Source organism: Carassius auratus, chromosome 30, assembly GCF_003368295.1.
Source record: "Carassius auratus strain Wakin chromosome 30, ASM336829v1, whole genome shotgun sequence".
NCBI classification, from domain to species: domain Eukaryota; kingdom Metazoa; phylum Chordata; class Actinopteri; order Cypriniformes; family Cyprinidae; genus Carassius; species Carassius auratus.
In genome coordinates, this window is record NC_039272.1 from 7,145,751 (window position 1) to 7,167,463 (window position 21,713).

The 21,713-nt window shown below is 38.7% G+C and overlaps 1 protein-coding gene across 2 annotated transcripts in view; it reads right to left on the reverse strand.

Moving 5' to 3' along the window:
- dnah10 (dynein axonemal heavy chain 10) overlaps positions 1 to 21,713 on the reverse strand; it is a 33,135-nt gene that overhangs the window by 2,303 nt on the left and 9,119 nt on the right. For both annotated transcript variants that reach the window (XM_026211065.1, XM_026211066.1), the window contains exons 20-73: positions 21,140 to 21,619; positions 20,869 to 21,027; positions 19,599 to 19,715; positions 19,398 to 19,500; positions 19,124 to 19,302; positions 18,824 to 19,035; positions 18,514 to 18,670; positions 18,046 to 18,279; positions 17,830 to 17,952; positions 17,513 to 17,746; positions 16,838 to 17,061; positions 16,441 to 16,710; positions 16,162 to 16,345; positions 15,941 to 16,075; positions 15,588 to 15,740; positions 15,300 to 15,488; positions 14,333 to 14,479; positions 14,056 to 14,247; positions 13,857 to 13,975; positions 13,586 to 13,744; positions 13,340 to 13,475; positions 13,132 to 13,254; positions 12,854 to 12,985; positions 12,554 to 12,770; positions 12,274 to 12,393; positions 11,598 to 11,743; positions 11,342 to 11,494; positions 10,994 to 11,254; positions 10,695 to 10,867; positions 8,947 to 9,040; positions 8,581 to 8,745; positions 8,156 to 8,344; positions 7,879 to 8,050; positions 7,538 to 7,741; positions 7,379 to 7,459; positions 7,069 to 7,266; positions 6,665 to 6,826; positions 6,411 to 6,585; positions 6,003 to 6,184; positions 5,728 to 5,864; positions 5,426 to 5,643; positions 5,058 to 5,279; positions 4,826 to 4,973; positions 4,460 to 4,739; positions 3,971 to 4,200; positions 3,086 to 3,359; positions 2,751 to 2,855; positions 2,505 to 2,659; positions 2,262 to 2,416; positions 1,414 to 1,597; positions 1,014 to 1,214; positions 729 to 938; positions 528 to 623; positions 42 to 213 (exon numbers count right to left, since the gene is read on the reverse strand). In XM_026211065.1, the coding sequence (XP_026066850.1) occupies positions 42 to 213; positions 528 to 623; positions 729 to 938; positions 1,014 to 1,214; positions 1,414 to 1,597; positions 2,262 to 2,416; positions 2,505 to 2,659; positions 2,751 to 2,855; positions 3,086 to 3,359; positions 3,971 to 4,200; positions 4,460 to 4,739; positions 4,826 to 4,973; positions 5,058 to 5,279; positions 5,426 to 5,643; positions 5,728 to 5,864; positions 6,003 to 6,184; positions 6,411 to 6,585; positions 6,665 to 6,826; positions 7,069 to 7,266; positions 7,379 to 7,459; positions 7,538 to 7,741; positions 7,879 to 8,050; positions 8,156 to 8,344; positions 8,581 to 8,745; positions 8,947 to 9,040; positions 10,695 to 10,867; positions 10,994 to 11,254; positions 11,342 to 11,494; positions 11,598 to 11,743; positions 12,274 to 12,393; positions 12,554 to 12,770; positions 12,854 to 12,985; positions 13,132 to 13,254; positions 13,340 to 13,475; positions 13,586 to 13,744; positions 13,857 to 13,975; positions 14,056 to 14,247; positions 14,333 to 14,479; positions 15,300 to 15,488; positions 15,588 to 15,740; positions 15,941 to 16,075; positions 16,162 to 16,345; positions 16,441 to 16,710; positions 16,838 to 17,061; positions 17,513 to 17,746; positions 17,830 to 17,952; positions 18,046 to 18,279; positions 18,514 to 18,670; positions 18,824 to 19,035; positions 19,124 to 19,302; positions 19,398 to 19,500; positions 19,599 to 19,715; positions 20,869 to 21,027; positions 21,140 to 21,619 (9,640 nt within the window). The remainder of the gene's footprint in view (positions 1 to 41; positions 214 to 527; positions 624 to 728; positions 939 to 1,013; positions 1,215 to 1,413; positions 1,598 to 2,261; positions 2,417 to 2,504; positions 2,660 to 2,750; positions 2,856 to 3,085; positions 3,360 to 3,970; positions 4,201 to 4,459; positions 4,740 to 4,825; positions 4,974 to 5,057; positions 5,280 to 5,425; positions 5,644 to 5,727; positions 5,865 to 6,002; positions 6,185 to 6,410; positions 6,586 to 6,664; positions 6,827 to 7,068; positions 7,267 to 7,378; positions 7,460 to 7,537; positions 7,742 to 7,878; positions 8,051 to 8,155; positions 8,345 to 8,580; positions 8,746 to 8,946; positions 9,041 to 10,694; positions 10,868 to 10,993; positions 11,255 to 11,341; positions 11,495 to 11,597; positions 11,744 to 12,273; positions 12,394 to 12,553; positions 12,771 to 12,853; positions 12,986 to 13,131; positions 13,255 to 13,339; positions 13,476 to 13,585; positions 13,745 to 13,856; positions 13,976 to 14,055; positions 14,248 to 14,332; positions 14,480 to 15,299; positions 15,489 to 15,587; positions 15,741 to 15,940; positions 16,076 to 16,161; positions 16,346 to 16,440; positions 16,711 to 16,837; positions 17,062 to 17,512; positions 17,747 to 17,829; positions 17,953 to 18,045; positions 18,280 to 18,513; positions 18,671 to 18,823; positions 19,036 to 19,123; positions 19,303 to 19,397; positions 19,501 to 19,598; positions 19,716 to 20,868; positions 21,028 to 21,139; positions 21,620 to 21,713) is intronic.

Consider the following 21,713-nt stretch of genomic DNA (forward strand, 5'->3'; position numbering starts at 1 on the left):
ACCAGAGTCTTTCTGAAGCTAGATTGTAGGAAGCAACATACCAACATAAACCTGCTTGGGTCCATCTGGTGGGATCTTGTAGTCCACATCTTTATTGTGAAAAAAGTGGAAGGGCTGGAAGGTGTCGAAGATGAAGTCGCCCAGATACTCATCCATGTAAACTGTGAGGATCCTACGATCAAAGCTATCAATAGCCCTGCCACCATACATCACCTGAGACAAACGAGACACAATACTATATTTGCCAAATGTTCCTATATTACTAGATTTTAAAATGTTATTTATTCCTGGGAAGGCAGAAACCTTCTTTATTTAATTTTTTTCATTATCATTATTGATTAGGTTTCTATGATCAATAGAAAAACCAAAAGAACAGCATTTATTTGGAATAAAATCTTTTGTAGCAATATAAATGTTTTTTCTTCTTCTTTATCATTATCATTTTTCCTTCTTTCTTTTTCTTTATATATTTTTCTTGTTCCTTTCTGCTTGCAAAATGACACAATTAACTTAAATGTGATTATTACCTCTCCAATTAGGTATTTGAGACTTCCCCATGGTATCATGGCATCTCCTTGAGTGTGAGCTTTGGTCAGGTAGGTGTCCAAAATTTCCATACACACCTGAGAGGAAATAAAACAACAGAATGGAAAAACAATAAAATGTTTCTTAAACTAACCTTAAACTACCTGAGCATTTCAGGGACCTTTGGGTTAAAGGAGACTTACCAGGAAGTCAGACTCGTTGAAATCATAAGGCACATTCCAGCCGATCTTGCCGTACTTGCGTCTTTCCTGAACCACAGCATGGAAGAAGGCCAGCACATAAACCAGACTGCGAAAGGCTGGGTGAGGACAGTTCATCACCTTATCATTAGGGATCTTAAAATACGTTGCCCTCATGTTCAGCTTCAGTCCATTTGGAGGTTCTGTCACAACCTGAAGGTGACAACTGAGTTAAGGTGGAAATGGATATTCACACATTAAATGTTCACACATTAAATGTGTCCTGACCTTGAGGGATTTCTGCAGGATGCCGATGGGAAAGTCTTTAATGGGCTCTGTGGTGAGCCATAGGCGGAAGTCTGGGTGGGGTTTAGTGATTCTTTCCAGTGCTTTCTCTAGATCCTTCAGCCATTTCACTAACAGGTGACAGTTTTGCAGCATCAGCCACTGGCCTCGTGCCACAGCGGTTTCCAACAGCTGCAACGCAACCTGAAACAAAAAATGTCCGATTTGTAACTTTTTACAGATCGTCTTGTAGAGTTCAATGGTAGATTTCCCAAATATGTCTGTTATCATATAACTGCTGGTCATATTATTACTGCAGTGAACTGTGCTGGTGTCAGATATCATAACTTTAACAAACAGACCTGTAGCATCTAGATCTGTATTTGTGGGAGTGCACATTTACCTTCTCTTGTCCCTGCCCCATGGCAAGAAATTTGAGCCTGTTGGCCCCAAAGCCGGAGCGTTTGGCTAACTTCATCAGATCACTGGCTGGTTCTGAGCCTGGACTCAGAATAAACACAATGGGAGAGTTTGGGGAGCTCTGGTCAAAGATGGCTTCAAAACTGATCACGGGGGGCTGCACGTATCTGAGAGACACAGTAAAGAAGTGAGAAAGATAAAGCTAGCACTTATTCTCCTAACAAATGGCATTGTTTCTGATTGTCGTTCATTCTTGGATGTTTGTAATATGAATATTAAGGGTGGAATATACTGCATGACTTTTGTTTATGTTACAATTTGCACTCTGTAAGGCAATGTAGTATATGATGCACAGACCAAGATTTTTTTTTTTTTTTTTAGCTTAGTTCAGACCAATTGAAGGATATAAAAAAGTTTGATATTCTAAGCCATATTTAGAACACTTTGTTTTCGTTTGTCAAGCATTCACTAGCAACCAGGCTCTTGTTTCTACACAAATTAGTACACAAATCTTGTTTCTACACAAATGACACCCAGTTTTTCTCTATACCAATTTTACAAGTCAGCAAAAAGTTTAAAAGTTGTGCAGTGCATTCCATCATTTAGTCTTAATTTTCCCTCCAAAGTGCTAACGTTTTATAGCGCCTTTCCAAAAACCCAATGTTGCTTTACAAAGTTAGATTAAAACTAGATTAATAACAATCAAATATAACCAAACTACAGTTCACAGACCAAGAGCTGAAGAGTAATGTATATTTTCCAAATATAACAAATACAACTTTTTTTTAAGATGCAGATGTTATGCATAAGTGAATTTCTGTTTCCTCTTACTTCTCTCCCATGGTAAGTGTGACGTAATCACTGACAGCGCGATAGACTCGGTCTAGCCTGAAGCAGCGCATCAGCAGAAGCTTCTGGAACGGAGTGAGGTTGTCCTTGTACTTCATGGGGAAAGAAGCCTGCTCTGGAGCATCCAAATCATACCACTGCAGCAGAAACAGAAAGACATAAATGGTTGGACTCTGTATCTCATCGTGGGTTCATCAGGTGTGTTTGATGATTTGCGCCACTCACATTCTTCCATTCCTCAGGATTCTTTTCTATATCGTCTGCTAAAGTACCAAACTCATTAGGAAAGAGTTCCATAAGGCGCACTATATCCTCCCAGCCTTGATCAGGCAGCCAGTCGCACAGTTTCTTACGTTTGCTTTTTTCCAAAGAGAGATTACCTGGAGAGAGAAGGAAGATATGGTTTATCTTTTTTTATTTTTTTGGTTTTATATTGTAAAAGAGGGAGAGAAGTCTTCCTGAAGCTTCTACCTTTAAGGAAGAACTCTAGCTCATCCTGGGGTGCTCGGCCCTCACCCTGCTCAATCTTAATGGTCATGTTGAAGGAGAAAAGAAGTTTGTGTCTTTCAAACAGACCTAAACAAAAATGCAAAAAGAAATTTGGTTTTTAATTCACTGAAGAAAAAAAAAGTGATTCCATTTCAACTTCTTCCTGTCATCACTAGCTGCTAATGTTCATGGACTATAAAAAATCTTAATCAGATGGTATGCTCTTTAGCAGTTAATTAAAGTATATAACAAAAAGTTTCTTAAAATTCTAATTTGTGACCAGAATCCATTAGACTTTAAGATTTTAACAGGCTCACCAGTACAGCCATAGTTATAGACATTCTGTGTAAGTGTCTCCATGATGTTCTTCAGTCTAGTGGGCAGGACTGCGTTGGGCATAGACTTGGACAGTGAGAGGTCAAACACCTCTAAAAAGGAAGCAAGTGAATACTGGTACATGGTGTTGACCAGAGCCATCTCAGCCAGCACAAAGAACAAGACAGCTCCCCGCTTGGCAGCCGGACGGTAGCCGTCTCTCAGTGTCTCAATATCATTGGCTGTCTTTTCTGCCAGCTTCAGTTTTTCAAACACCTTTTGGAATCAAATAATGATTGTTAAATTGTAAACAGCACATATTATCCTGTTTAACTGAGTTAATCCATATGTACACTACCATTCAGAAGACAGTACAATAAATAAAAAAAGTATAATACTTTCATTAAGCAAGGATGCATCAGTGGGTTCAAAAACAAATCTGATTTTAAATAAATGCTGTTCTTTTGAAATGCCTATTTATCAAATAATCCTGAAATAAAATGTATGTAAGTAAAGGTATGCAAGTAAAAAAACAGTAAGCAGTGCAACTGTTTTGAACATTGATAATAATAAATGTTTTATGAGCACTAAATCGACATATTGGAATAATTTCTGGAAGATCATGTGACACTGCCATCACAGGAATAAATAAGATTTCAAAATACACTAAAATAGAAACATCTGTCAAATACAGTAAAGTGTTTTTTTGTCATTTTGACGCTGTATGTTTGATCAAATAAATGCAGTCTTCATGAGACCTCCTTCGAAAACATTATAAAATCTTACCAATCCACATTTTTGAACAGCAGCGTACTAGTCTATGTGATAAACATTAATGAAATAATCAATAGGCCATTATGCATGTATGTGGTGTGTAATAAACTAACCTCAGTGGCTTTGGTCTTGGTTTCTTCCAGAGTCTGTATGAGCTCTACGTTATCTAGCATGTTTCCTGTGGAGGTGGCCAGCTCCCTCAACAGCGAGTCCTCGAGGTCTTTCAGCAAACGCTTGTTCTCACTAGTCTCTTGAATTAGCCGCTCTCTCTGCTCCTCCTTGTCCTTCTGCTCAAATCCCACAATAACACTCAGCAGCTGGTCTTCCAGGCCCTTTAGGGTTACTGAAAAACAGTTTAAACAGAAAGATTAAATGAAAAGCTGTAAAGTCCCAGACCAAACGCATATTCACATCTAAGTTAGAAAAAAACGCTTCCTGACTCCTAAAAACTAGCTGATTTTTTTAAACTGTAATTCAAATAATGATCAAAAATGGCAAAGGACTCATTGTGAATACATGTGTGATGAATTGTGCGAGAGTTGTATACTTCCATCTTCATGGACACCTGATGTCAACTGGTTTGCTAAAAAGTTTGCTCTCACCTGTGTAATTGATAACCATGGCCTTCCCAAATACTGCAGGAGAGAATTTGGGGTTTGCAAGTTTGGTATTGAGGTAAAGTTTAAAGTTGGGATCATAGTCAACTTCCTTATCACCGAGTACGACAACCTGACGTCCCTCTGGCCCTTTTACATTCTTCTCAAGGACGTTGTCAATAACTGGATCAATATATTCATCCACATCTTGGAAAAGGAAGGGGAAACCATACTTAATGGCTAACTCCAGCCCCTTCAAGAAGTCTGGGTCATTGAATGATGAAATCTGCAAATCAGAATATTGATTATAAAAACAGACCTAGATTGATTACAGATAAACAAAGCAGCCTTAAGTGATATAATGACGTAAACCTTTAGATTGGTTTTCTCTTCCTTCTTTTTGATCCAGTTGAGGGCTTGCTGCTGGGGGTCAATGCACAAGGGGAAGCGGCTGGATCTGGTGGTCAGGATGCCATTCTGCACTGAAAGTTCATCTGGAGGAAGACCTTCAGATCCCCATCTAAGAGAATGCACACAGTTTTCCGTCATCACCAACAAATACACAATTGATATCCATTCCTCTACACATCACTTGGGGACTCACCTGCTGATCTCCACCTCATCAGTAAGCAGGTTTTCTATTCGGAAAGGCTGGCTCAGAGGAATGCCTCTCTCCACGACGTCTGCCTGCCATACCTCATACACCATTTCATTGCGAAAGTCCCAGCTAAATGCTCCCTCGTAGCTGAGGAAGGCAGCGCAGACCAGACAGTCTCCTAGAAGACGCACTCGCCTCTGCTGCAGCTCCTCTAGGTCCTCCGTCCAGCTACATGCAGATACACATACAGCACATGACTAATGACTAAAGTCTAATTTCACTTGGAGAGAATAATTTAAGCTTTAATGTCAGGAATCGGTTCTTCTATGAGTCATCTGCATTCAGGTTTTTAGGATTTTAATGAGTAGGCTGACCGCTTATTCTCTGATCCCAGGCCTGAGATGAGTTTGTCAGCAGCAATGAGTCTTCTCTCCATGACCTCGGCCTCCTCCTGAAGAAGTTGCTTTTCTGTCATGGCAGCCTCATATTTGTCTCCAAGAGTTCCAAGCTCTTTCTGGATGGCACTGAGCTCATTCTGGATTCGCTCCAGCTCACGTTTGCTCTGGAAGAAATTCCTTTCCAGACGAGCGACCTTTAAATGTAAATTTTGTGATTGAATTTCAAATAAATGAGATGTAATAAATTTTACGCAACTGAATGCATGAATTTATCAGACCTTCTCTCTCTTAGGTTTGATGTCTTTGGACACATCACAGTAGCCCATGACTGCCTCCACGAATCTTAGCATGCCCGAACCGGCTTTACTGATGGCTTGCATCTCCTCTAAACTGGTGTTGAGGTTCCTTAGGTAGGCTGGTTATATGATAAGGAGAAGGTAATAGATCATCAGAATATTCATGGGTGGGTTTAGGTTAAACAGTTAAACATTTTCTCATGTAATTGGGATCACAGAGCAGGATCAAGAAAATGAATACATTGAGGGTGGTTTACCTTTGACAGTCTTTACTTGACTGCCAGTGATTGAGTCACAGTCCATTTCCATAAGCGTACGCAGGAAGTTGCCCTCTGACATCATGCCTTTGGCTGTCTTCCAGTTGATTTCTTTATAGCCACGTATCACCAGGATGCACTCGCACACGACCTGCACCTGTTTGGGTGGCTTGGCAAATGATCTACAAAACCACAATCAAGAGGGTGGAGGACAGGATGAGCACAGAACCATACATGTAAATCCTGTAGACCAGATACAATTTATAAAATTAATATTACAAATGCAATATGTATTTATTTTTTTTAATTCAATAATGGACAAGAGTCCTACTGTGCATATGATTTACAAGATTATAAGAATGGTGTGTTTTGATTTAGTGTTAAAGAGTCCAGAAGCACAGTGGCCACCTGATTTCTGTAACATCAGATTTGTCCAGGTCTTGCAGGGCGAGGCGAGCGGCTTCTAAAGCAGGAAGAGCCTCAGCTAGAGAGCTCTCAGCATCCTTCTTCTCCACCACTATCACCTTATTCTGTTCCTCTATCTCTTTAGCCTTCTCCTCTGCCAAGGCTTTCTTCTCCTCCGCTGAAAGAGACAGAGTTTACAATCTATTTTTGACTTGATATAAATTACCCATAGTGCTTGTATGTGATGTTATACTAACCAACAGCAGTATTAGAGCAGATCTCTTCTAGAAGGATCTCACAGGCTGTAGTCTTCTCTGCCAGCACTACTTTCTGCTCAGCTAGCTTGATGTTGAGCTCTGCTAGCTGCCCGCTTGCCTCCTTCAGCTTATCCAAACCTCCTTCAAGACGTTTATATTGTGCTGGATAGTGCAGACAGATTAGTGTTATTCTAATATTTATAAACTATTATAGTCTTTATTAATTTTCAGAATTATATTATATTTTATTTTATATTTTATTGTTTCGACATTTCAGTTTGTTGCAGTTTGTTTTATTTTACTTTAGTTTTAATTAACAATAACAACACTGATGCAGATGCATTATGCTATTTCAAAATCACAGACGAATGTTCCCAAACAAGTAAAGAGAAATTTGCTCTTACCCAGTATGTATTTATCTTTATCCTCCAGCAGGTTGGAGTAGGTGCTAATGAAGTCCAGGTAGTTTTTTGGGGTGACGTAGTTGCTGCGACGGAGTGTCTGCTGGAACAGTTTACTATACTCGCCTACAGAGCTGTGCACCATGCACACGTGAGCTATTACTGCCTCTGAATGACACTCTGGGATCATTGGATTCTCACCTGGAATGAGACGCGATACTGAAACTAGCATGAATGAACTGCATTGTTGTCAGCTGGTGAAAAATAATGATAATATCTATAAACTGCATTAGATTCTCTAGTCAAGACAAACCTAAGAAGGACTTGGCCACAGCGTGTAGGGCCTGAGGGGGCCATGCAGAGAACCAGTCAATGCTTGTATTATTAACCAATCCTGATGCACAAAAACAAAGAACATATAAAACTCTAAAAGTAACAGTTCAACCTAATTTTTGATACATTGTTCACACACCTGGGAAATTCCTACAACGTGTTCTGAGAGTGTCTCCTACAGGTGACATGGCCAGCACTATGTGCAGGTTGTTGGCACTCTTATTGACAAAGTATTGCCATACACTCTCTTTCGAAGGACCAGAGCCATTTTTCATAGCCTCTTCTCGCAGCTGGTTCAGGACAGATTCCTTCTCATCATCAGGGAACAGTGCTGGAACCATCCCTGACAACACACGGTGACTGCTGTTAGCATTTTTTTTTATAAAATCCATAAAACGGTGGCATTTGTTCATGTTGCATCCAAAGGAATTTAAAGCGAATAGAGCCATTAAACTTCATTAAGTCAGTTATTTTAAATACCTGATGTAAGCATGTTGTTGATAAGCTCCAGAAAACCTTCCTCAGCCACATGGGCATCAGTAAACAGGAAGACCATTTTCTTATTCTCTATACCCAATTTAAGGTACAGAGTTTTTAGATCCTCACGGAAGTTAGTCTCTGAGTATCCTCTACTAAGCACAATTTCAAACACCTACAAACAAACACATAGCTAAATTACCCAATTAGAACAAAATTAATAAAAGTGGAAAAAATACAGAAAACATTACATAGATAACAGATTGAGCTGATGGATTACCTCATATCCTGCAGTGAAGGCAGCAAGCTTTGTAAGAGACTGTTTTCCTGAACCACCAACGCCAACCAGCAGTGCATGACTACGGTCCATTCTGATGATGCGGTGAATGATGGTCAGGTGTTCCAGAGCATCATCAAAAAGCACCAAGTTCATCCTGGTCTTATTTTCATTATACTCCTCCAGGATCTCCTACAGGGGTCAAAGAAAAAAAAAAGTGTTATAACCAAACATAAAAGGTTCAGACTCCCAAGTTTGTTCATTTTAAAAATGTTCGCTTTAAAAATGTTTACAAGTAATGCATGAATTGAAAAAAATTATAAATAGCTTGAATGCAATGTATGCTTCTTTGGATAAAATAATCTGCCATGTGCGTGTATGTGAATGTAAATAAAAGCATCTATGAAAACATAAAGGCATCTATGCACCTGGAACAGAGCTTTGGATGCATCATAGTCCAGTATATCCTCATAAACTCTTGGCTCAGACTTGAGAGCCGTTCTGTAATCTCCAAACAGAATGGGGTCTCTCATGGCTGAATCGAGGTCTGATCTGAAATGCTCTTCAATCAGATTCTTTATATGCCCCTGGACCTACAGAGAGCAAAGTCATGGCATGTTACAATAATTGTGTTGTTTCAGATGGAGACAATTACAGGTTTTTGTACAATTTTACACGTTTTTTTTTTAAATAATTATAAAAAATATCCCTATAAATATTAAAGATACATTTACTGTATATATAGTATTTATAGAGGTTATTATGTTATTATGAGCTACAGGAAGCAAACATACCGTAATTTTGTCCGTTTCATTGATAAGTCTGTCATGGAAGACTCTTAAGCACTCATTTCTCCATACACGGACAAACTGGGTGATTGTACAGAACCTGTTGTGGGAGTTAAGACATGCTTATTATTAAAATAAACATCACAACATGGTCATAAAAGACACTGCATAGTGTTGAATAGTGAAGCATTGTGTGGTATATAGAGTAATAAATGGTATAGAGTGGAATAGAGCAGTGGTTCTCAATCTATTTGAGTATAACATTCAAAGCCCCCCAATATAATATAATATAATATTAACTGAACTTTAACTATAAAAAAATCCATTAATTATAATATATAATTAAAAGAAACTAAAAAACACTTTAAAAATATTTATTTAGATTTTAAAAAAATATCTTGATTGTTTTTATCTACGGAAGTTCTAAGCGGCCATGCATTATAATATTTTTTCTTCTTGTTTTCTCGTTATAACGACTTAATTTTCTCGTTATCTCGACATAACGAAGTTCGTTTTCTCGTTATAACGACTTCATTTTCTCGTTTTCTCGACATAACGAAGTTCGTTTTCTCGTTATAACGAATTAATTTTCTCTAAGAAGTTACAAAACTGCGCCAGCAGGTGGCACTAAAGACCTGAATATAACTGATGGAGTGTTGTACACTGTCCACTTTACTGTACGCGGACCTTCCTCGTGATCGCTATAATTTGTGCAGTCTTCATTACTGACATTTAATTAATTCATAAATGTTAAATGCTTGAATCAATATGAATATTTTGTGTATTAAGTTCCTGCTATATGCATGAGTTTCACCAACGCGTTCTGTGTCATAAAATAACTGCTTATCAAAACCAAGGTTGACATCACTGTATTCTGTTTATCTACAGTAGGACGGGATTTAACGATGTAGGCTGATGTGCTTCTTTTCCTTATTACTAATCTTTATTGTTAACCATATTGATGAGAAATGTGATGTATATGTAAAATCCATAGGCTAATTTAATTCAGTTTTGTTCTATAATGTTGTAATCATTTTTTTCTACACACACACACACACACTACACGTAGTCCTACACATAGAAGCTCTTTTCAAACAGAAGCTTGTAACACACATGATATCTGCCACATCATATAATGACTACTATAAATTATATATAATTTTATTTCAAATAAAGGGAAAATGAAAAGTGAGTTTAATCCAAGCAGCTCTAATTTCGCGGTGTTGCCATTTAAACATGTTAATCACAAAAACAAAACGTTCGTTGTACTGTCTCTGGAAAAATCAACAGTGATTGATCAGCCTTTATTTATATACAGTATTGTAGACCTTATTACCTAGGCGAAACTAAATTTGCTGAAATATAGGCTAGGCTACAGTAAGAGCGCCTGCATGGTTGTCCATCAGATGCCTGTCAAAGTTGAGTTCGTTACTATAGCAACAGTAAAACTGTCATGTCCTTATAACGAGAAAACAAACTTTCGTTATGTCGAGATAACGAGAAAATTAAGTCGTTACAACGAGAAAACAAAAAGGAAAAAAAATTATAATGCATGGCCGCTTAGAACTTCCGTATTTATTAGTATTTTAAGTATATTTGATTTTTTCCACAATATGAATAATATTAAAATTAAGTAAATTAGATTAATAATAACAACAACAATTGTTATTATTTTTTATTTGAGTATTGCAAACATCAAAATAAAAAAATTCCTCTATTTTTATCTAATATATATGAATTCTGAAACTCTTTACCTTTCGGGGTTGGTCAACGTCAAGCCATGGTAGACTCTGGAGAGATCTCGCAGGTTAAAGATATAGTGGAACTTGGAAGGTGTTGGCGGAAGGTCCTTAATTATGGTTTTGTACAACTCCAGAGTACAGAAAGTTATCTTGTCACAGATGTTTTGAATGCATTCCTCAAAGGACTAAAAATACAATAGTAGGTTATGATATGTGTTGGCACAGGCCTAAAATACATCGAGACATGTATATGACTTTATGACAGCAATTGCCATTTGTTCTGATATTGGGAGCTGAATTATTTCTCAAACCTTGGTATGTCCTTTAAGAATAGAAGAGTAGATAAGATGCAGGGACTCCTCCTGAGGGAAGGGGATGTTGAAAACGCTAAAAAGAGAGATGAATCGAGGGTCCACTTCATTCCTACCGCCCCCAGCCTTTCCCATGGCTGCAATGAAGCCCAAGTCCTTTATGAGTTTATAGTTAAGTTCCTTTCCTCTGTCATACATGCCTCCCTTGTCCAACAGCAGCTTTAGAAGAGCTATTGGCTGCTGAGTGCCATATTCATCCACCTGAGATCAAACAAATGTGACTCCATAATGAGCACTGAGGTGAAAGTACAGTTTCTCATATGACCTATGATATAAATGCATTCTTACCCTTGGCATGTTGAGGTCATCCATAAACACAAGGAGCCTTTTGCCCATCGGAGGACCATACGTGTCCTTGGTTCTTTTTTCAACACTTGCCTCCAGAGTCCTCTGCAGGTCCATAGATGTTGTTCTCGATGAGAAATTGATGCTCATCATTATCTGGGAAAAAGTGCATCTTGTTATCCTGTGTGTTAAGGCCAGCTGGAGTATATTAATTTATCGTTTTAAAAAGCTTGCGTGTTCATAACGGCAATGGACTTACGGTTGTATCTGTATTCAGATTACTCAGGAAGTTCTGGATGGTGGCAGTTTTAGAGGTACCAGACTCTCCAACCAGCACCACTGGCCTTTTCACCTTCACCATCTGTTCCAACAGCCAATTAGCACGAGTGGTGTCCACTGTCGGGACTGATAGAGAGTAATGGATGAAGTAAGACTTCAGTGAAGGATACTGAATAAAAAGAAATACACTACCAGTACTCAAAAGTTTGGAATAGTTAAGATTGTTTTTAATGATTTTTTTTTTAATTCTGCTTAAAATTTTATAGAAACCAAGATTCTTTGATAAAGAGAAAATTCTAGTTAGTCTATTTTTTCTAACTGTCTATCTAATCTAATCATAATAAGAAATGTTTCTTAAGCAACAGATCAGCATATTAGAATGATTTCTGAAGGATCACATGACACTGAGAACTGGAGTAATGGCTGCTGAAAATTATACTTTGCAATCACAGAATTTTTTAAATATATTAAAGTAGAGAACGGATATTTTAAGTTGCAATTATATTACACAATATTACTGTTTTTACTATATTAGTAAAAACACCTATTTCAATAATAATAAAAAAAACTTCCAATCTTCCAATCAAGAATTTCCAATCTTTTCACCAGTAGTGAAAAAACTCAAAGAGAAAGAGAAGAGAAGTAAACTGCTTTACCAAGGATGTCAATGAATTTCATATCAGCGTTATGAATGTATTTTGAGACCATGGAGCTCCAGGTAACCCACTTCTTTTGTGTTCCATCAAAATGGAAATCATAGAGAGTTGGCAAGTAAACTGCAAAATTAAACGAAAGATTCAAATGAATTAATTAAACAATAAGAATACATTATTAAAACATGTTTCAGGTGTAGTAAGAAACACTTATATCTCCTTAATTCACCGCTATTACCAAGCATCGCAAAAAATATAATTTTGGACCCTGCTGCCACCTCACCTGGAATCTGTCCAGGGCCAGCAAGCACCTTCTCATCATTTACACTACTCAGAGAGGACAACTTTTTTATGAACTCGTCAAACTTCTGTCGGCCTTTGTCCAGAAGACAAGCCCCAAGTGAACAGTAGAGCGCCTCTAGAAAATAACACTCCAGCTCCTCAGAAATAAAGTCATCATTCTCCAGTAGAGACTCCAGCATCACGGTCAACTGCATCACCTAAAGGAAAAAAGAGATTGTGCTACATGCTATAACGATCACTTACACTGTAGCGCTGTTCAGGTCTCTACTGACTCGCTCACCATGTTCAAATCTGTCTGTGGGATCACAGTCTTCAGTTTCTCTGTCTGTTTACCATCAACTATACCATCCACTATCATATCAATGGCACTTGGTACATACTTTTCAAACAGTCTGCGGAGATCTGCCTGTTCCTGTTGACACAGCAAAGTCATGTTGAAATTATAATCTTGAATTTCACTAATATATATAAAAAAATACAGCTCTCAGCCTTCTTGTTTGAAGAACTGCCAGTGAAAATTTTGAGGCTAAGTTATGGGCAGCATAGAAATAGTCTTACTTTCAGGGCTCTGCTGTTGACCCATTTTACCCAGTAGGGAGCATAGCGTAGGTTTTTGGGGTCCACAAACACCATTCCACAACGAGAAACAGTAGCAGGGGAGGCATACTGGAGATCTCCAACCTAAAACACATCACATATGTTTGCAAGCCTACAACAATTACATTGAGTTCTTGTACTTTGACAATATGAAGGGATTACATGATACCTCAAAGAGCAGGGCACAGTGGTTCTGTAGGCGAATTCGCTCTCCGTTAGCCAGTGTGAGAAGCTTGTTATCATCCATAACTGAATTCATGTTCTCCACCCACAGAGCGTCCACATCTCCATCAAACAGGATATACCTGTGAAGCCAAGCCAGAGTTATGGTAGAATTCTGTTCAGTTACATGCCTTTGATTTAAAACAGATACTGTAGATGAATTATTCATTATACAGTAAGCCTTGACTTTCACCTCCTTTCTTTTTTGTCTGTGGGTTTATTGATGTCACGGAATATGTTAGATAGAATCCCATCAGTCCAATCTCGGGTGACCGGATCCAGGATTCCATACAGCTCAATCACACTCATGGCTTTTGGGTTCAGGCTGTACATTTTGGTCAGCAGGCCCAACCTACAGATCAAATTTAACAGTTATTTAACTTGTTTGTGAATATGTAGCAGAATTTGTAGACATCCTGTGTATATGCTAAACATATATATATTGTTTATGAGTAGACAAAGACCTGGTCTGTGATTGGCAGAGTGTGTTGATCACAACAGATTTCCCTCCTCCTGTCGGTCCAACCACCATGGTTGTGTGTCTGGTCATCATGGTCTCATACATTTGCACCACTTTGTCCACCTACGATCACAAATGATTCATGAATCAGTACACTTAATCATTACAATCCACTGAGAATAAGTTTTGAAGAGAAGAATCACCTGGTTGGGCAACACAAGATATTTATTCTCCTGCAAGGCGGCCTCTACAGCGTCATTAAAGCTGGGGTAACGCACACGTGGGCAGTCGAGCCCAGGGAACAGATCTGAGATAAGGCCCAAAAACAGAGGAACGTCCTCAAATACAAACTTGGGCAGGTTCATATCTCGAAGAGCCCTCATTAAAACGACATCCTAGTGGGAGTAAAGAAAGGAGTATATTTGTGACTGCAGTTCACTGAGGTGGGTTGGAGGAGGAGAGGATGATAGTGATCATTACCTCACTGAGATCAGGTGAACCTCTCTTTAGCTCCCCAGCCATTACTAACACTGACTTCAGCGCTCTAAGCCCAAAGTCATAGTGTGACTGTTTAGACAGCTGCTCCCGTGCTAGTTTGTACAGCACTGTCATCTTCTTTGCCAAAACCTGCAAGAAAATCATTTACGAAATGAGTTTTCTGTTTGCCTGTTCACACAATTAAAACCACTGAGGTCTGAGGACCATTGCATGTGCATGTTTTTGATTTTTAAAAATTCTTTAATTTAGTTTATATGTATATTTATTCTAATTAGTAATGTTTTGTGAGATTCTATAGATACCATCTTAGAAAATTAAACTAAGATTTTGTTTTGTGACTGACCAGTATAAATGTCTAACATCTTTGTATTGCTGTATTTCCACACCAAATAGGCAACAAGACACGATAAACAATTTTTAAGTGATAGTTCACACTTAATTTTAAATTCTGTCATAAATGATGTCATACTTCTCCCTTATGTCATTCCAAAGCCATAAGACTTTTATATTTTTTATAAATCCTTTTTGAAGCATTCAAGTGTTGGTTGCATGTATTTTAAATGGAGTCACAGAAATATCTTTGTTTCCATTAAAAATATATGCAAAGTTCTGATATTCCAAGTGATGAGCCAATGAGCTTGCTGCTTTACATTGAAATGGTTGGTTAGGATTCACTTTAGCCTTTTGCAGCATGCTTTCAGAGTTCCTCTGAAAAGCCTGCACCTTCCCCAGCTCCACCTGAATAGATCTGCTACGGGTTACTTTATATGCTATTTGTGTAGCAGCGTTATGTCATGTTGTCTTGACAGAACTTCATTTATGATTTGAAGATAAACAAAAGACTTTTAGTTTAGAGTTACTAGTGGGGTGAGTAAATGATGAATGAATTTCTACTTAATTTAATCTACTGAAAGCCCAGCCCTCATTTTTCACAAAGAAGGAGTCCCACCTTAGCCATGAGGAAGCCTTCAGAGAAGAGCATGATTTCACAGATCTGCTGCAGGTCCGGTACAATGACTACCACCGGTCTGAATAAAGCTTTCACTGACTCTGGAAGCTCTGTGCGGCCAGCATAACCAGGGTTCATCGTGATGAAGATTCCAATACGGCTATCCAGACTGATTTCTTGTCCTTCAAACTAACAACACAAGACACTCATTGCCTGAAATAATAATAATTATTATCTTTCAGTATTTGACTAGTGGCTCAGAAAAAATATTCCATTAAAAAAACTCACATGAAATCTCTTGAGGTTCAACATTAGAGCGTTTCGGATGGTTTGGATCTGGGAGGAGATGACTGACAGCACTGAGGCGTCAATGCGGTTGAACTCATCAAAACAGCCCCAGGCTCCACACTGAGCTAAACCAGAGAGGATTTTCCCAACAGCCTAGAGGATAAGAAATCAAAATCGAATTTAATAACACACATTTAAATGATCGGGATGTGACATTAAAGACATCTACACTTTAACAAAAGATTTCTATTTCAAATAAATGTGGTTCTTTTTAACTTTTATTCATCAAAGAATTCTGGGAAACAAAAAAGTGCCACTGCTTCCACAAGAATAGAAAGCAGCACATCTCTTACCATGTAGTCCATACCCTCTCCACAGTTGGTGACCACACACAAAAGCCCCAAAGCTTTAGCCAGATCTTTAGTGGATTCAGTTTTCCCCGTACCCGCAGGTCCGGCTGGCGCACCACCCAGGAACATAGACAAGGCCTGACAATACATGATAACATGTATTAATAAATCATGCATATACAAAACAGGCCATTTAGAGCCAGACAACTGTGTTGTAAGAGTACCTGAGTAAGTGTGAGATAGATACGGTCAGTTAGGGGAGTGATGACCAACCGGCCGTTCAGCCCCATGTACTCATAGCCGTAGGAGAACTGAGCACTGCACTGCCGCACAAACAACTCATCAGGCTCTTTAACCCAGTAGAATCTCAACTGACTCTCCCATTCAAACTCACGGGCATCTGTGATACTGCCCACAGAAAAAATTGTGCGTTAGGAAGGAAACCACAACCAATTGGAGATTTTAAGTGACTTATACATGACTGTACAGTCTTTGTATATTACCTATCCCTGACAAAAGTGTCCACAATGTCCCTAGCATGGACATCAATAATGAGCACAGTGTTGATTTTCTTTCTGTCGTTCTTCTTTAAGGGTTGTGTGATGCGCCTCACCAGGTCATCGATCTGCTTGTGCATTTTCTTTGCATACTGTTTCAATGCCTGCTTTTCTCCTTGACTCATCCTTTTGAAGACGTCTTCTACCTCCCAGGTCCACCACACCTGGTTTGCCGCCAGCACCACCATTCCCTGGTAGTCAAGCATCCAGTCCACCCTGACGGGCAGGTAGAAGGCAACATAATACAATTTCCACAAATTTTTTCAATCAGACAGACAAGCAAGTTCATTCAGAAATTTTGAATGATAGCACTGACTCATGTTGGTTTAGTGCATATCCTCACCTAGTCTTTCGGTGGTTGTAGAAGTAAATAGCTTCTTTGGTGATGAGTCTGTTGGTTCTCCTCATCTCCAGCAGCACTCCAGTCATCCAGTCTTCCACACGGCCCTCTGCAGGTACAGTCTGTTTGAGCTCCATCACCTCCCCCTCGGCAGAAACCATTGCACTTGCCACCATCTCTCCATTCATTCCCGTATCAAAACGCAATGCTGCTATGTTGTCATACATCTGTGGATGAGGAAAAATAGGATAATTGTTTCATTTATGGAATAGCTGTTAATTTTGGACCAGAATTCAGTTAACTTAAATGATTTTAATACAAGGGCGAGGAAGCTTAAATTATAGTAAGGTGTCTATTTTTTTTTTCTTTATTGTACTTGGAATGGGTCAACTTGTCTATCCCTGTACTTCACATTATTTGACAGTTTAGCTCATGGAAACTAATCAAGGTTGACTGTGAATAGTACAACGGTAATGGTGATGGAAGGGGTAACTTGATTGCTTTTGAATAATGCAGCACTGATTCCACTAGGAAGTCTGCCATTTTACTGTTTTAAAATACAGTATACATTTAAAATAATTTTAGAAATGAAATGCATGGGCATCATTCCCTGTAAGGGCGAATATTTACTTCACACTTCACTTTAAAGTGATGCTTTTCTTTAGTACACAAAAGTACCTTGATCATGTGCTCCTGCACACAAGTAGGCTCACTGCTGCCGAGAATACTGAGCAGCTCATCGTCAGAAATGAAGAAAAAACGTGGGAAAGCGTTCCGCTTGGAATCCAGATAATCATTAAGACTCTTTTGACACCTCTCCAAACCATCGCTCAGGTTCTGCAGATCTGCCAGACGGTTAGGAACCAGACAGCATCTCTTAATGGCAGGGTCCTTCACTGCGTCGGTCATTATCTGGGGGTATTCAAAAGAGGAGAAGGGATTAACATTCTTTTCAAAAACAGGGTTACGTATTTGTTGGTGGTGCAGAACCTTACTTTTTTGAACATTTTGTCAATATTGTCAAATTTTTTGGCTTCCTCAGGTAACTGAGAGCGAATGTCACCTCCAATGAAGATGCTTTCCAGGTACATCCATTTTTGCTGTACTAACATCCATACCTATACATTTCAGAATAAAAGTAAAGAAATATGAATGTGAGCCAGTGTAGTTGTAAAGTCAAGTTTTTGTTGGCAATGATGGTTTCCACTGACCTCAATGATCTCACTGATGAGTGATAGATTCTTCTCCCACTGCTGTACAGTGGCCAGGAAGGGACCAACATAGTGGCTGCCTGCCATACTCTGCAGGTTCATAGCATCATCATCCAGGCGCTGAAGAATGTCGTCCACAGCACCAAGAATGAAACCATGCTCCTGTGTGCCTTTTAAAAACCGCTGCACACTAAATTTCATAGTTTCCCAAGTTGCCTCCACTTCTTTAACTCCCTGTAAAAATGCACACAAGCATAATCTGTAATCTCTCATCATTTACATTTATTTACCCTCACGTTGTTATTTTTCCTTCTATACCATCTTCTTTTATGTTCCAAACAAGAAAGGAACGCATGGGTTTGGAATGACAAAATATTTAGGTTATGTTTTAACATTTTGGTGTTGGAATTCAAGCCATTGCTATAATAAGAAGTGCAGTTGAATTTCATTATTAATGAGATTTCTAACCTTCTCAATGCCAAGCTCCTTCACAGCTGAGGTGACGATTTCACTGATGACATTGCCATATTTGTGCAGCTCCATGGAGAACATGTTCTCCAGAGTGAAGGTATTTGGGTTCATCTCAAAGCTGGTGCCTGTCCTCTCCATTAGATCTTTCCAGTGCCTGCAGAAACCAAGTGAGCACTTGAGTCTCCTAATGCATTTACGAATTGCTAGTGTTTATCTTAGATTAAGCTAACTTTTTGAAGATCCCTTAAGGCAGAGACATGTTACTTTAAGTTGAAACATTGTAAAACAAAATCTTCAAAGTATTTACCTGGCCCTGAGAGCCTCATTTTTTAGGTCCAAGAGAAGAGGGATTGACTCTTTAAATTCCTTCATGCGTCCCTCCAGGAAGAAAGATACAGGAAGAGCTCTTACATCCTTTGGCAGCTTCCGCAAGCTCTTGATAAGTCCCTCTATACCTTCCTGCAGGAGCTTTATGTCCAGATTCACCCAAAGGGTCTGTGACCACTCTGCTTTAGCCTCCTGATGAATATACACATATTGGTGTCACAACTCCTCAGAACATTTAAACAACATAGTCAAAGTTTATATAATATATTGTCATTCTAACCTTCTGGCTTTTATAAATCTCATAGATCTGTCTCAGGCCCTTCATCTCCTTTTGTACATTGAGAAGCTCTGGGTACATAGTGATGGGCAAATTGAACAGTTTCTCAGCTTTAGCCAGTTTCTGACGGCTTGCCTCAACCTTATCCAGCTCCGTCTCATAGGTAGCCATGATCTTCAAACCTATAAGAGTACAAAAACAAAAGTTATGTAATACTAGGTTGGTATTATGAAAAACATGATATGAAAAACAAAACCCATTAGGATAGTACTCTTGCCTTTCTCTAGATCATCTCCCACAGCTCCAGGCCCATGCATGTTGAAGCTCTCTGCAAATATGGAGAGCTCCTGTTTATACTCCTCAATATGGTTTAGAGTGATCTGAATGGAACAGTGGAAGTGGAACATTTAGAAATCAAAGATCAAATATGTTGCTTCTCAACAGTAATATAACTTGATTGGTAAATGATCTGTACTACCTCTGCAAAGGTCTTTTTCACTTTTGCCAGGCTGCGGTCAACCCGTCTAGACTCTTTAAAAAGTTCACTCCACAAAATGAAGATGTTTGCAGACAGCTGCACCTCCTCTTCTGTAGTCTTGAATTATAAAGCAGATCAAATGTATTATTGTATTAGGCAAGGATACATTAAATAGATCAAAAGTGAGGGTACCGACATTCATAATGTCAAAAGCTTTCTATTTTAAAATAAATTATGTTTTTGTTAAACTGTCTGTTCCTTAAAGAATCCTGAAAAAAAATGTTACCAGGGTTTCCATAAAAATATTAAAGTGCCCCATATGGATTTTTGAAAATTAACTTTCATACACAGCTCAAAGTGAATGAAAACATCCTGCAAAGTTTTAAATCTAAAGTTTTAAATCTGAAAGTTATTGTCTCTCGGGAGAAAGAGTCGACTCTCAACGTCATGACGTCAACATGAAACACTCGCACATTGCCCGCCCACTTGTTCCACACGCAGACCTGGGAAAACTTGATTTTCGGGTTGGTTTGAATGAAAATGCAAATTCATTCTTTGCCACTTTTGGAAGGTAAAAATAGCTGTTTCCACTGTAATGGCTGTACACAAAGGAGAACTGTGTTCACAAAGGCTGCATTATAAAACCTATCACCGCAGATAGTGTAACGCAAAAGGGGGGGTTTCGTTGAGCAAATTGTTTGGGAGTCGTTGAGCAAGTAAGGTAAAAAATTAATGCATACTGTAAGAAAATGTAAGCATTTTTTGATCTTGCATGCATGTCAACCTGTTGTTGGGGACTCCCAAAACCAAAATATGAACCTTTCATAACCCATAATAGGGGAACGTTAAGCAGCACAACTGTTTTCAACACTGAAAATAATACGAAATATTACCTGAGCACTAAATCAGCATGTTATAATAATTTCTGAAAAAATAATGTGACACTGAAGAATGGAGCAATGGATGCTGAAAATTCAGCTTTGCCAAAGAATAAATAGAATTTTAAAATAAATTCACATAAAACAGTTATATATATGAATATTTCATTTAAAAAATAGTTTTTCAGTTTTTTGATCAAATAAATATAGCATTGGTGAGCATAAGAGACTTCTTCCAAAAACAAAATAAAGTTTTACTGACTTGAGTTTTGATTTTAGTGACTTGACTGGCACAAATTGGATCAATTAAAGCACATTTTATCATCTTTCATAAAAAAATGGTGTAGGCCTAAAGGAAACAACGGACATCTGATTGGCTTAAGTTTACTCACCTCCACGTTGTACATGCTCAAGGTCCTGTATCTCTCTTGAATATCACTGATTCTCATCTCCACCAAGAGAGACATATCTCTAATGTCTGTAATTGTGCCCAGAACAAATTTCAGGTCCTCCAAGGTATTTGGGCTCCTCTTCAAATTATCTGACAATTTCTGTTCACAGTAAATGTATTATTTAAAAACAGGCTGCCTCACAACATTGCACTTACACGATCCTTAGTTGAAGCAAAGATAACATTTAAAACAGTGCAACATTTGTCCTCACCAACAACTCATTGCGCAAGTTGAAAAGCTCCTCTCGGGCAGAGTCATTGAGCAGCCTTCCCAGAGAAGTGATCCATGCTTGAGCGTTCTCCTGGACGGCACGGGCCAGTGGCTCCAGGTTCAGTCTGATTATGTGTTCATGCTTCACCAAAGGCTGCTTTGCCACCTCATTGCTGACCCTGACATAAAACTGAAACTTCTCATCATACATCACACATGAGGGCCTCTTGGCTGCAAACTTCTCCATAACAATAGCCTTGTCAAGTTTCCAGAGAGAGCGATAGCTCATCCAGGTTTTGAGGTAGGCACTGATTCCATTAAGCAGACGCTGCATTGTTTGGGAGACTGCTGTGGCTTGCTCATTTATTTGTGGAAGCTGGCATACTTCACTGTAAAAAGTGAAGACGAATGGTTTGTCTTCACCATCCACATTCTGTGGAGGGCATTGGACACAACTGCCATGCATCCAGCGAACAAACAGCTAAAGAAAAAAGTAACCTATTATCTACATTGCACTAAATCTGTACAACATATGTGAAAATATTTGCTTTCCAATTGCACAATAGAGTATGGAC